Raw genomic sequence first — 14565 nt, 5'->3', positions numbered from 1 at the left:
CTAAAGATTTCAACCATCATAAAGAATCTTAAAAAATCTTCAGATTGCTGCTAACAAAAATTAACATGATTAACAGGCACCAAGGAACATCATTCTATGTTTTGAGAAATGGAGGCTGATAAAGCAAAATACCAGCATGCAAGTTCTCGAAAACTAAAGATAATCAAAATCTGCTGTGAGTAGGATTTAAACTCACTCAATGCACAGAGGTCTCCACCCTAGCTGGGACATTTTTAAGTGGTCCACAAGCTATAAGAAAAGGTAAACCCTCTACCAATATTGTCTAAACATTTTTTGATGCACAGAGAGAAAGTATATTCCACATATTGATCTTGACAGCACATGTGTTGTGCAGTTAAGACTCCAAATATCATTTATTTCCACAAGAAATTAGTACACCTCTTATTGCATTTGCCCAGGCAAACAGCCAAAGTTAACAACTTGTCAACACACAGGTCTGCAAGGCAAACATAGAAATGAGCGAAGAGTGCATGGACATGAGACAACTTAATCTAAACTTAGGTTTTGATTTTAAAGATTCCCTCCATTCAGCAGGGGTTTGACTAAGGCCAAACAGGCATAAACACGTAGTTACAGTCCTGAATAACAGGAGAGGCTTTCAATATGAAAGAATCACAAAAGCACTAAGTGGTATTTGATGCTGATGCACAGAGTAGGAAAGAAGCAGTGCATTTCCCTCCCAGACTCTGTACACAGGCTGCCATGAGTTAATAACACTGGAAGAGTTCAGTAAAATGAGAAGGTGGCTCAGTCAAAACTGAGACTCCCAAAAACCCAAAACTAGGTTCTCTTTAACAGAAACACAATTTGCAAGACACAGAATCCTCCCTCTATTAAAATAGCATGCACCTGGGAGGGGGTGCCAGCAAACAGCCAAAAAGCTGGTGATCTCAAGAAACACAATAACCCCATCCCACAGCTCCAGAAAAACAGTGGGGAGAAACATTTACTAGCTCTGGAGGTTCACTTTTGCCTCCAGTGCAATGAGTGGTACAATCCCTTTTAGTGTAAGTGGTTATAGAATCAGTCCCAGAAGAGAGAGATCTTGCTGCTTCCAGAGAGACAACTAAAATGCCCAGTGAGAAAACCCAACAGACACAAAAAATACCACCGGGAGGAAAATGAAGAGTGAGGCAGTGAGAAATAACTTTAGATCTACTTTTTTTTAAATACATTTTAAAGGAGGAGGAAGACTGAAAAAAGGAATTAGCAGAACTAACAGAAGACTGAGAAAGTACCAGGAAACAAAACACCATTAAATCACCCAAAAGATAATCTAAGTAAATATTCTGCAACCCCATTGAACGATAATCTTTGTCGATAGGCATCATTAGCTTTAAAACAGGTTCTTTGCAAGGAGTCCCCTGCAGAGCCTAATTAAGTACCTTGTATGCATTTGTTAGAACATGCAACCTTGCAACGTTATGGCAAGTCATAAAAAACTTAACAAGAAAGAGTTGGCCTAGAAAAGAAATGACAAGGCACCCAAGTGACCTGTCTAAAGTTGAATCCAGTTTCAGCGCTGCCAAAGACTACCCCCTTGCCGTTTCACAAATCTAGACAATCACATTGAGGGCTGGCATGTGGTAACATCTTGACAACCAGAGGTGATTTTCTTGCAAACACACAAAATCTACAGGTTGCAGGCAAGATCAAACTGCCTCTGGTTCCCAAGTCACTGGCTTGCAGATGGTGTGAAGGTGGCTCCCAAATCCCACCTAAATATGCTATGGATGGATGTAGCCATACAGCTGTGGTGGCTCCGAAGATGGTGAGCAGTCTGGGGCTGATACTAGTGGGTCACCCATGTAGCCAGGTCCTTGAACAAGCTGTTGCCCTCTTATGAGCAGGCTCTCCTCATCCTTCCCAGGAAATCCATCACAGCTTTGTGGCTCTCTGCCACATGAAGGGTTTGATAAAACAGTTTCTGAGCCAGGACAACTGGCTGCCTGTGCTTTATGTAAGCCTGTGCAGACCTTCCCATTCTTGGTCTCCAACCCACAGCTAACGGGCAATACAACACCAAAAGTCTTGACAATAATTGCAGCTATAGGTTGCTCTACTCCAGTTCAGGAGCAAAAGCAAGAGCACAATACTGGTCAGACGTTATTCTTTGGCTCCCAACCTGCACAGGCCCATAGCCTGATGCTGCCACACTTAAGAACAAGGGAGTATATAACTGGAGTTGCCTGCAATGTAGGCAAAACTATCAAAAGACTATAAGCTTTTCAAATATTAATACTTCCCCCCAAAATTGCAGTGAATTAAAAATGAAATGAAATTTGACAAAGTGATTTTCTCATGAACTAGGGAATATACTTTCTTCTCAGTCCATAGCTGTCTATTAATTTCTCTGCCCCTCTGACCATTTTACATTTCCATTTTGAAGACTATTCAACTGCTCTAAAATAACATCTGTAGACACTTTTTCAGGCAAAGGTATCACTGGGGGGCCCATAGTAATATTTATTTATTTATTCATTACATTGAAAGATTTTTTTTAAACAATTACTTCAATTTAAATTATTTTTCTTGCTAACCTAGAATTAGCAAGAAATTACTTCAATTTAAATTATTTTTCTTGCTAACCTGATGGATTATTACCTTCACCTTTCTCAGACAAGTTACAGAAACAATTCAAGTCCACAAAACTTTCAGAGTGAAGAGATCTAGTTAAGAAAAAGTACATTTCACCTACACGACCAGAGCCCACGTAGATAACTGTAGTATTTACTGCAATAGTTTGTAAGGAGTCAAATCATCAGCCTAAGATCTTGTTTTCTCTTCTCCTGCTCCCACACCTTCTAGCTTCCTGAACTGTACCTTATGCACACAAATACACACTTCTATATGCATCACTTTGTCCCAATTGTCTCACATTTCAGACAGTGACTCGAAGAGCTTCTTGTCCTTTTATCAGCCGGATAAATTTTAGATGGCAATCGTGGCAGCTTATGAAATCAAATGGAGGGATTAATAATGCATTGCGTTCCATGACAACAGCAGAGCCCTGCACACCTCTAGCTGTCATTACGCGAGTCATTCAGTGCTCACCACTCCACACAGCAGCAGACAGGAGGAAGACATTATGCAGCTCACTGAAGGCTTCTGAAAGCTGCTCTTGTTTTCAGGAAACTTATACTATTGTGAACAACAGCTTACAGAACAGACTCCCTGACATGTGTAACAAGTCCTTCTGTTTTCACTGGGGCTTTAGGCCGTCTCTCTGACAGGACTGGAGCCTGTTAAATGTAAAAAAAAAAAAAAACAAACCCACCCAAACAAAAAAACCACAAGCAACAACAATGAAATCATACCAAAAAAACTCATCAGGATGTCTCACAAAAATCAGGATAGTACTAGGATTGACAATATGCAAATGCTGCAAAGAACATAAATACACATAAGTATACTCATACCTCTGTTTTACCCAAGAAATATGCAGGACAATTCCTCAGATTCTGGTGATGCACAAACAAAAGAAAATGTAGAGTCACGTCTGTCTTATCTTATGAAATGCACAGAGCTGAAAAAAATTCAAAGACCACTGAAAACTGCTGTAGTTACATCACTTCAATGTGGTACAAAAAAAGATCTTCTTCCAGAGGAGCTTCGTACTTTTGAACATGACAAAGACCAAACACCACCTTTTATCACATATACAGCTACACAACTGCTCAAAGATATTTTCCAAACAAAGCTGCAACTGCCATGCAGTAATAAGGAGTGTCATCCACCACTGATGCTGGGAAAAAACATTTGCACTCACTGTAAAATAGCACACTCATCTACAGCAAAGTGTAGCAGACATTCTCAACACAAATACAGGGCTAGAAATTCTCGACTAACCCATTTCAGCTCTGCCACAGAAGAATGTCTCTGTATTTGGATTCATCCAAGAATTAAATCACAGTTGAACTATTCTGCAACACAGCTACTATTCTCAAAAAAATTAAAATAAGGTAGTTCACCTTCTTCCAATATTGGTTCTCACTCTGGAAAGCTGTAGTCAACCTAGATCAGTAAATGAAAGCTTTAAAAAAAGCTTTTCTCTTTAAAAAAGACACAAAGTGTGGGATCTGAAGCAGGTACATAAGAAGATTGACTGGCCTGCAGAAGGCCTTATAAGAAAGTCCTCTGTACATTTTTTACCAGTCTGACAACAACATATAGCTATAGCTGTTCTGCCATGTCCTCTCTGCCTTCATATTTGAACTTGTCACAGCTGGATGTTTTTCATATACTGAGCCAGATATAAAAGAATAAAGAAATCAGAGTTCTCTTCCACAAAAAAATTCAGCTTTGCCAGCACTCAGTACACTATCAGACATTTTTCATAAAAGCAAAGCAAATTTCATTTCCAAAGCTACGCTTGATTTTTAACCCTTTTCAAGTGCCAAGTTCTACTGTTGACAGCTGCAATTAGCTGTTTCAGTAAGACACCAGGCTCCCTCTTTTGTGTGCTCTGTTTGGCCACACACAACTCCATAAACCTCAGTTGCAACAGCCAGTGAAACCTCTCCTTCTCTCAGACTGATGGTGAGCTGATGCTGTCCCGCTCATTCCTATGAAGCTCAGGAAGAATGCCGCTCTCACTGCTGGGCATAACCATCTTTGTCTCACCTTATCAGCAAGTCAAGGTAATTCCTTATTGCCACAAGCAGGACAATAAAGAGCTAAGATCCGAGTCTCCTTTATTCACAGCTGAGTGAGTTAGGAAAGTTAGCTTCCCACCTGGCACTAGTGGCAGTGTCACCACACAGCATTTTTCATCCAAAAGATGACGAAGCAGCACAATATTGAAAGCTGAGGCTGCCTGGGGATCACAATGACAGAAGGTCCACATTCTGGTATTCCTTCTGCAGCTAAAGCCAGCCTGCATGGTAACAGGCCACAGCAGCTTCTGTGCCTAAAATACACGTAGCTCCCCAACCAGCAGCATGTGGTGTTGAGGAATCAAGTGGAGCAGGGAGAACTGTGAACCAAGCTCTGTTGGCCCGACCCGACTGCCTGGTGCCTGTCCCAGTGGCACATCTCTATGTCAGCAAACACACACCTTGGGGAGAAGGGTCCAGCATCATCTAAAGCGTGAGGTTGCTGTCACTGAAACTCATCTTTCCCAGATGCACACTCAATCTTTCCCCTTCCTTGTGTGCTTCCTCTAGGGAAACTTGGGCAACTTGCAAGCGGTGCGTGGCCACCACAGCACAGGCAGCACCATCCTCAGGCCCTGCATTGTGTTCACTCACACTCGGGGGGAAAACAAAATGCTTACAGCAGCCCGTTCCACCAACTCCACACCCTGTGTCCAGGCTGAGCCAGCATCAGGCTCCTGCTCTCTCCTTCACTCGCCTCTCTTCTCGGGAGCTGCCAGGCCACTGCTCCAACCTTGCTGACCTGAGCCCGGTCAGTGGGTGGGAGATGGAACAGCACTCCAAGGCGAAATGGATAGAGGCATGGAATCACAGAGGCATGGAATCATTTGGTTGGAAAAGACCTTTGAGGTCATCCAGTCCAACCATACCTGTCCTCTACTAAAACATATCACTAAGCACTTCATCCACCTGCCTTTTATATATCTCCAGTGATGGTGACTCCATCATCTCCCTGGGACGCCTCTGCCAGTGCCCGAGAACCCTTTCAGTGAAGAAATTTTTCCTAATGCCTACATGGCCTCAAACTGCACCAGGGGAGGTTCAGACTAGATATCAGAAAACAATTGTTCACAGAAAGGATCGTTGGGCACTGGCAGAGGCTGCCCACGGAGGAGATCGAGTCACCATTCCTGGAGGTATTTAAAAGACAGGCAGAGGAGGTGCTGAGGGACATGGTTTAGTGGCAGATAGGAATGGCTGGACTCGATGATCCAAGAGGTCTTTTCCAACCTGGTGATTCTATGATTCTATGTGAACGTCATAAAACCATTTTGTTGGAAGAGACCTTTGAGACCACTGAATCTAACCTATCCACTACTAAGCACTTCATCTACCTATCTTCTAAACACCTCCAGGGATGGTGGCTCACCTACCTCCCTGGGCAGCCTCTGCCAGTGCCTGAGAACCCTTTCCATTAAGAATTACTTCCTAATCATAGAATAGTTCGGGTTGGAAAGGACCTTGAAGATCATCCAGTTCCACCGCCCTGCCATGGGCAGGGACATCCCGCTAGATCAGGCTGCCCAAGGCCCCATCCAACCTAGCCTTGAACACCTCCAGGATGGGGCAGCCACAGCTTCCCTAGGCAACCTGTGCCAGTGCCTCACCACCCTCAGGATGAATTACTTCCTAATGTCTAGTGTAAATTTTCCCCCTTTCAATTTATAGCCATATCCCCTCGTCCTATCACTACACGCCCTTGTAAACAGTCCCTCCCCAGCCGTTTTCAGCACGGGAAGCGGCTCTAAGGTCTCCCTGGAGCCTTCTCCTCTCCAGGCTGAACATCCCCAGCTCTCCCACACTGTCCCCGTAAGGAGATGCTCCAGCCCCGCTCCCATCTCCAGTCTCCAACCCCTCCCCCCCGCCGGCGTAACTCGAGGCCATTTCGCCCTTCCGCGGGCTCCACGAGAGCAGAGACCGGCACCGCCTCTCCCCTCGGGCAGCTGCAGGGAGCGATACGGTGCTCCGTTTCCCCAGGCCGCGCCCCCGGGCACTCACCTTCCCATCGGAGCCGAACGGGAGGGACTCGTCCTGCGGCGGGAGCGGCGCCTCGGCGCCTCCCGGGTAGTCGGGGTAGGGGTTGGCGAACGCCCGCTCCTCCATCTCCGCCTCGCCGCCCAGCTGCAGCTTCAGCCGCTTGGACATGCTCTCTCCCATCTCAGCCGGCCCCCGGCACGCCTCCCGCACGGCGAGCGGCGGGGGACAATACTCCTCCCCGGAGAGCCTTTGCGGCAGCGCCAGCGCCGCGCCCGGGACTGCGGGGACCCTGCCTGCAGCTGCCCCCGGCTACAGCCCGGCCCCCGCTACAGCCTGCCTGCCCCTGCCTACAGCCCAGCTGCTGCGGGGACAGCGGGGACCGTGCCTGCAGACCGGCCCCCGGCTACAGTCCGCCTGCCTACAGCTTCTCCTGCCTACAGCCCATCTGCCCCCAGCTACAGCTTCTCCCGACTAGAGCCCAGCTGTTCCCGGCTACAGCCTGGTCCCCACACACACCCCCCACCCCGCCTATCCCTGCCTACAGCCTCTCGCAGCTACAACCTGCCCGCCCCTGGTTACAGCTGCCCGCGGCTACAGCCTGCCTGTCCCTGCCTGCAGCCCGACCCCCGGCTACAGCTGCCCCCGCCTAGAGCCTCTCCCAGCTACAGCCCGCCTGTCCCTGCCTTCAGCTGCCCCCGGCTACAGCCCCGCTCCTCCTGGCTACAGCCCGGCTCGCAGCTACAACCTGCCTGCTCCTGGCTACAGCCCAGCTGCTCCGGGGACAGCCCGGCCACTGCCTACAGCCCAGCTGCTCCCGCCTACAGCTGCCCCTGTCTACAGCCTCTCCCGGCCACAGCCCAGCTGCCCCCGCCTATAGCCCACCGGCCGCAGCCCGTCCCGGCGCTGCCCGCGCCCGCCGCCCCATGGGCGCCGCCTTAGGGCAGAGGCGGCCGCGGCCCGGAGCGGGGAGGCTCCGCCCGGCGCCCCCGTCAGCCAGGGAGGAGGGGGGGAGCGGCACCGGCGGGGCAGGGCAGCACCGCCGCAGAGCGCGTTCCTCGTGGGGTCCCGGTCCCGGCGCATCTCGGAGCGGGCAGTGCCGCGCTGGGTCTCGCCCCGGCGGGAGGGAGGTGGCTCCCGGGCAGAAGAGGCGGAGAGGGGGTGTCCGCCTGACCTCGTCCCGCCCTCGGGCTGCGGTGCCGGCGGGGGGTGCGGTTGGCTGCCCGAAGCCAAAAGGTGTTTAAAAAAGCGAAAGAAAAAAAACAGTCCGGTCAAAACTCCCACTGGACCGGCGTGGCAGTTCGCCCTCCCCAGCCCGTGCCACACCTCCCCACGCATGGGTGGGGAAATTATACACTAAATGCCAGCAAATAAACTCTCTAACACCTGTTCTGGAGTTTTAGAAAGCGAGCATCCTTTCTCAGACCTGGCAACGCAAGGAATGATCTCCATCCACCATGTGCAGGGCGACAAGAGCTGGGACAGGATGTATTCCCCACTTGCATTCATATGGATAAATTCTCCCAGAAATGTTATGCTTATTCTAGTACTTTCCAAGGACTAATCTTAATGTCATTATGAATTTCACAGCGGTCGAAACTCTTGCTCATTTGGAGCTTTGGAGCCAGCTCTGCCTGACCTCGCGTTTGAGATGGGAAAAGGCTGCAAACAGAAGTGATCGCAGAAGAGACGTCTGTTCCGTACAGATCACACCTCATGCAAGACATCATCTCCAAAGAATAAACAGTGTCTGGGAAACACTGCTTGAAAGAAAACTTGCTGTCAGAGGGGCATTCTGTCTAACTTTCCAAACAAAACAATCACTGAGATGAAACTTACCTGTACTTTAGCTTAAATAAAAAATATTCCGCTTTTTGTAATTGTATCTACTTCTTGTATCAGGAGGAAGCCCAGGGATCAGCAGTGGCAGATGGAGGAGGGGGGGTGTGGATCACATCCCACTTAGGAACTAGCAAGGGCCTGATCCCATACGGATCACAGAATCATAGAATGGGTTGGGTTGGAAGGGACCTTAGAGATCATTCAGTTCCAACGCCCCTGCCACGGGCAGGGACACCTCCCACCAGACCAGGCTGCCCAAGGCCCCATCCAACCTGGCCTTGAACACTTCCAGGGATGGGGCATCCACAGCTTCCCTGGGCAACCTGTGCCAGTGCCTCAGCACCCTCATGATTAGGAATTCTTCCTAATGTCTAGGCTAAATCTTTCCCCCTCCAACTTAAAGCCATTTCGCCTCATCCTGTTCCTACATGCCCTTGTAAAAATTCCCTCCCCAGCTTTCCTGTAGGCCCCCTTCAGGTACTGGAAGCTTGCTATAGGGTCTCCGTGGAACCTTCTCTTCTCCAGGCTGAACAACCCCAACTCTCTCAGCCTGTTCTCATAGCAGAAGTGCTCCAGCCCTCTGATCAACTTCATGGCCCTCTTCTGGACCCATTCCAACAGTTCCATATCCTTCTTCTGTTGGGGATTCCAGAACTGGACACAGAACTCCAAATAATCCAGGATCAAGCATTTCTGTTTGGGATCTAGTCCCAGGAGGGGGCTGGCTGGCTGCCAGAGCATCGTGCCCACCTAAATTGAGCTTGTTGCTTTATGGACACCTCCATGTAAAGCCAGGAGAAGAGCTCCAGGTGAAGGGGCACTGTGCAGTAATCAAGCATAAATGTTTTCTGTTCACAAATAAACGGTAGACACTGCCAATATTTGCCGTAACCTTCAGGAACTTATTTTGCATGTTGAACCAATCTTATGTAGAAACAGGCTGCAAAAAGCCTGCAATCCAGCCAAACATGGCACCGTCCACTGTGTAAAAATAGAGACACTGGAGACCTTGTTATCCCATTAAATATTTACTCCCCACGATGCTATCACTTTTTGCTAGTAATTGGAAGTCAGCCAGACCATAAACTATTAAATCAAGATCTGGACACTGTGCAGACTTATTGATCCTTTTAGTTTTGTGTACTGAGTAATTTTAATGCTATCAAAATACATAATTCAGTTTGTAAGATGAAATACAGGTGACGTCTCTCCTAGCACTGACTTCAGTTTACAGTTGTTTGTAGCAACATACATGTGAATAAATGGGATGTGTCCATTATCTTACGACAGGATATAATTTTTAGGAAGTAGTTTCTTCACTTTATGTATTTTTAGAAATTGACCTGATGACTAAGCAGAAATTCTAAAGAGCTTGTCTGACAAAAGGTACCTTGTATTTGCTCTGGAAGTGAAAATAACCATCCACTGAAAAATTACACAATCATCTATAAAAATATCCTATTCTGTAATATTTTAAAAAATCAATTTATGCATGATTTTCTCTTTAATGGGGAGTTCTTTTGTGCTGTATTGCAGAGCCTGAAAGGGTAAATGCAGAACCTTTTAAAAAAAATTCTTGTCTCTGCGTAGACATTTTACTGTACAAAGAACATATTTTCATCTTGAACGGTTTCCTGCCCTCAGCAAACACCAGCTGCAGGAACAGGTTCTCTTCCTTTGGAGCAGTGGCTTGAGGGTGGTGAATTTACTTCTCCTGTGCTGTGCATTTTTGTGCTGTTTGGTTATATTCACGCTGCACTGTTTAACACCCTGTTAAACACCTGCTTCTGGGGCACTTCTCTCCATGTTCACTGTTCTTTGCAGTTGTTGCAACATGGTATTTTTAATCTCAAGCATATAAGAACTTCTTCTGTCGTTTGCAGGTGGAATATATTTCAAAAGACTTTTAGGCTTCCCTTTTACTCCTTTACCTTTGATACATACAGAGCTCCCATAGGTAGAATGGTTGGACTCGACGACCCAGTGGGTCCCTTCCAACCTAGTGATTCTATGATTCTACGAATGGGAATCATGGATAAAGGAGGAGGAAAAAAGTTGGGCTGAGTAAGGTGACAACCTTTAACCTAGGTTTTAAGCAAGAATCAATTCATGTCTTTTGTCTGTAGTAGTACGGAACAAGAGATCTTGCTTGCTGAAATCAAGACTTCATGGGCACTTTCATCCAGAACATATCTAAACTCCAACCTAAATGCTTCTGTGATTGTGAAAGCAGTGAACCCTCATCCTTTCTTCCCCCCTCCAGCTATGCACTCCTGTAACCTGCCTTCTGCAGTACTGGCAAATGTGCAGCCCTGCAGCAAGCTGATCTAAACAAAAGCTGTCCTCTTCCTTTCTGTGATGTCAGTGAAATTGCAATAAATGTTTCACCAAGGCCTGATTCCTACCTAGGTATCAGTTTCTTCATGTAAATTATGAACATTTTTGCTTAACAGATCATTTGGCTAATCATTCTTTACACAGAAGGAATTCATAAACTCCTCTCTTTTACTTCTTCTGGCCTTTCCCTCCCTCCCCTCTAATCCTTTTTTACATCCTGCAGTGTCTGACACTGTGCTCCCAATGGGACTTAGTGCCATTTTTTTCAAATAATGAAATAAAGTATCATTACTTTTGGGGCCATGACTAAATAATCAGAATCCTTGCATTAACTGTTAATGATGCTATACTTTGCCATATATTTTGCTGTTTGTTTCCCAGTGGGCATAGTAAACTATCCAAACTAACAAGGAGGGAAGGAGCGTTGTCAGAGCCAACCCTCCCAGAGCTAGCACACAGCTGCTCTTTACACTGTACCCCACAAGAGCTGTATCGTACTGCAACATGATGCAGCTTGCAGAGTGAGAGTGAGCAGCCATCAGGAATTTCTGGAGCACTAGCTGTGACGTGTTCAATGGTTCCTTCAGCAGCTGTGTTCATTCTTATTACAGTATAACAGCGCTCATTTATTTTTGTGCACAACGGCTCCAGATACATGCAAGCAATAGCCCGATACGTGTTTTGTTCTGTGGAGACAAGATGATGATGAGTATGTGACTTCAGAACCCATGGTGAAATGTCTTGTAAATTCTGAGAAGCCACTGTCACAGCTGGCATTAATCTCATTTTATTTCTAAATGTAGATCTATGAGATTCAGCTGAAATTAACTGAGAGAAGCAAGGGCTTCAGGAACGGACTCTGCTATCTTGATATGTTATGGTGAACAAGACTGTACGCTGCTTTCTTTTTACCTGTGGAAAAACAAGGTCTGGCAATTTCTCAGCTGTTTTTAGTTAGGACAGCAGGCCAGTGGAAGTGGGGCGGTTTATAGCTGCTGCAAATAAAAAATAATACTTTTATTCGATATGAATGAAGTCTTTCATACTGACTTTTGATCTCGGTCTCTCTAGTCCTCTCCTTTTCAGGTTGCACTTTGTCTATGCGGCATCCTTTGTGGCACAGCAAGACTTTTTCTCCTCTAGTACTACCATAGGCCTGTAACAACCTATAAGGATTTTCTAATTCCGTCTTCACCTTTACTATCCCCCTCCCCTTAGCTGTAATTCCTAATTTCCTTTTTTCTCCACCACTATCTAATATTATATTCTGCAACTAGATTCTTTAAAACTGTTTAGGCCTAATAAACTATGGGGGCTGCTTCTTGTAACAAACATGATATTATGAAATAAAATCTGCTAGATCAGGTTTTGCATTTTAATTGCAAAAACCTTGAAGTATTCAGTCCTGTGTTCCAATTCAGCTCCAGGTGGGGCATGAGCAATATAAGAGTGGATGGGCTTGTGTGGTATGTTATTATCACATTGATTTTCAGTAGCAACAAATTTCTCTGTCTACTTTAACTAATGATCTTGTATTATAGCATAATCTTGCTATTTAAGATCTGAGAGATTTCTGTGAATCTGATTAGACACTGTGCTAGTCAACCACCAAAAAATATATTAATAATAACTCCATCTGATATAGTTCACTTCTTATTTTCTGTTCTTATCTTTGGTCTTGTAGCAGAAAAAGCAGTCATCGAGTCTGCTGCACTTCTCTTTTGATGGTGCAAGGAGTGAAATGGGCTCAATGTCTGAACAACACCCTGCTTTCCCCGTTCCCCACCTTTGTAGCATGATATTTTGGATCCTTTGTCTGCCATGCATTTGGTAACTATTGTCTGGTCCAGATAACCCTTTATGTGCATCTGTCCCTGAGAAGAGTCCTGAAGATACCTGGCTTGCCAGCAGCAGTAAAAAGACTGACGGATCATGCATTTAACTGGAAACCTGTATTAGAAAAGCATCTAAGGTGAAAGAAAAGCCAAACCTACTTGAGTCTTTAGTTTATTACCACTAATTGCTCTGAGAGCCCTTGGGATTGCAACATTTATAGAAGCATAGAAGTCTCATTTCCTGCTGTATGTTATGGATGTGTTCCTGCAAGCTGTGGCAAGCTTCTCTGATGAGCAGATAATTTTCAGAAGCCTAGATCAGAAACCAATTTACCAAGATGTTGGAGCATTCAGTACTCGGCAGGGTTCTGTCCTTCTCGTGTATACTGCTTATGTATTTTACTAGAAATATAAAACTTCTGCATGGACTTATGCTGGTGGAAACATTCTGTGCATTTACTGATGCTGTGGAGAGCAGCAGCCAGTGTTATTTTCATCCTTTGCTACGGGGTCCATGCCCCAACCATAGTTATGGAAGCAGAAACTGTCTCATCTGGTGCTTTAGGTCCAAGCCTGAATTGAAATTGCAGTGTGAGGATACAAACGGTGGTCAACAAAAGGATTTTCAACATTTTTCTCTCCTAACTGGAAAGGCCAAAGTAGAAACACATTCATGTGAAAAGTTCTTAATACAACCCTTGCACAGGAAGAGCTTCCATGTGGATACCAGTCTCTCAATTTCAGTGTAATGCATCCCTCTTTTATCCTTGTGGGTAACACCATGGGGAGCTGGTGTGTTTCTACAGAAAAGCAGTGATGACCAAGGAAGTCACAGCTCCTTATTACCATTGCCTAGTGCAATCCTGCTCACACGTTATAAATTGGAGTCACAGGTACAAGGCTGTGCAGGTCATCCCTTCTAGCTCTTCCCAGTCAGAGCAAGGCTTCATCTGCACCTGCGAGGTGTACGGTTTGAGCCACTAGCATCGCTCTTCCTACAGTTTCTGCATCTTGAGGTTGGGAAAAAGGAGAGACAGAAAAAGAAGCAGCTCTATTTTTTCTATTAGTAGTCAAAATGGTCCATGTTAACAAAAAAAAAGAAACAACATTCTGGCAAACGTGCCTGGATGATCTTATCTTTTGAATCCTTCTTGGTCTCCAAGTTCTGATTTGAATATCCAAAAAAGCCCTGTTTCGTCAGAAAGTATGAGGAAAAAAGTCAAAGTTCCCAAAATTAAGGTGACTGGAATCTTACAAAAGGCATCAACTACTGCTGTAATAATGGTAAAATCCCTTTCGCTATATAAGTAACAAAGAGCAAAGAAAAAGATTATTTTTTTAATGTAAAGTAAAGTAAAGTTAAAGTAAAATAAAGAGAAGATTAAACAGTATTAAGGAGATAAAGGGCAATCTAGGTCTAGTGAAAAGCAAAATGAGTATTTTGGCTCAGTTTTCAGTAACACAGTGGTTACAGAATGTGGTAGTGGAACAGAGTAATGAGAGCAAGTGAAGGAGAACAAATTACCACATACTGGGTTTGGGTTGAAACTAAACAAGTTATTTAATACCCACTTTAACCGGGATCGTAAAAGCTGGCAAATGAAACTGCAATTCTCTTAGCAGTGCTTATCTGTGTGGTTGTCAAATTAGCCAATACTGTGTGGGTGGAGAACAGCACACGTAAGACCTATTTAACGAATAGAGAAATAATGAAGTCCTCCATTATCTACCATTAGTGTGACCTCAGTAGAATGTAGTAAAAAATGGTGAATAAAAAATTAAGATCAGAGATGGAGATAAATGGAAAAAAAATACAATGTGGGTTTGTAATTCATCACTCAGTGGAGAAACACACTACTGTTTCCTTGATGAGAAAAGCAATTCTGTAGCTAAACGACACG

The 14565-nt window shown here is 45.3% G+C and overlaps 1 protein-coding gene across 1 annotated transcript in view; it reads right to left on the bottom strand.

Annotated features, from left to right (window-relative positions):
- Nucleotides 1–7094, bottom strand: part of LANCL2 (LanC like glutathione S-transferase 2) — a 33423-nt gene extending 26329 nt beyond the window's left edge. The window contains exon 1 of the mRNA XM_054057866.1: nucleotides 6675–7094. Coding sequence (XP_053913841.1) covers nucleotides 6675–6833 — 159 coding nt within the window. The 5' untranslated portion in view covers nucleotides 6834–7094. The remainder of the gene's footprint in view (nucleotides 1–6674) is intronic.
- Between the last annotated feature and the right edge of the window lie 7471 nt (nucleotides 7095–14565).

Source organism: Cuculus canorus, chromosome 2 (assembly GCF_017976375.1).
Source record: "Cuculus canorus isolate bCucCan1 chromosome 2, bCucCan1.pri, whole genome shotgun sequence".
Lineage (NCBI taxonomy): Eukaryota > Metazoa > Chordata > Aves > Cuculiformes > Cuculidae > Cuculus > Cuculus canorus.
This window is presented reverse-complemented; position numbering and strand designations above follow the sequence as displayed.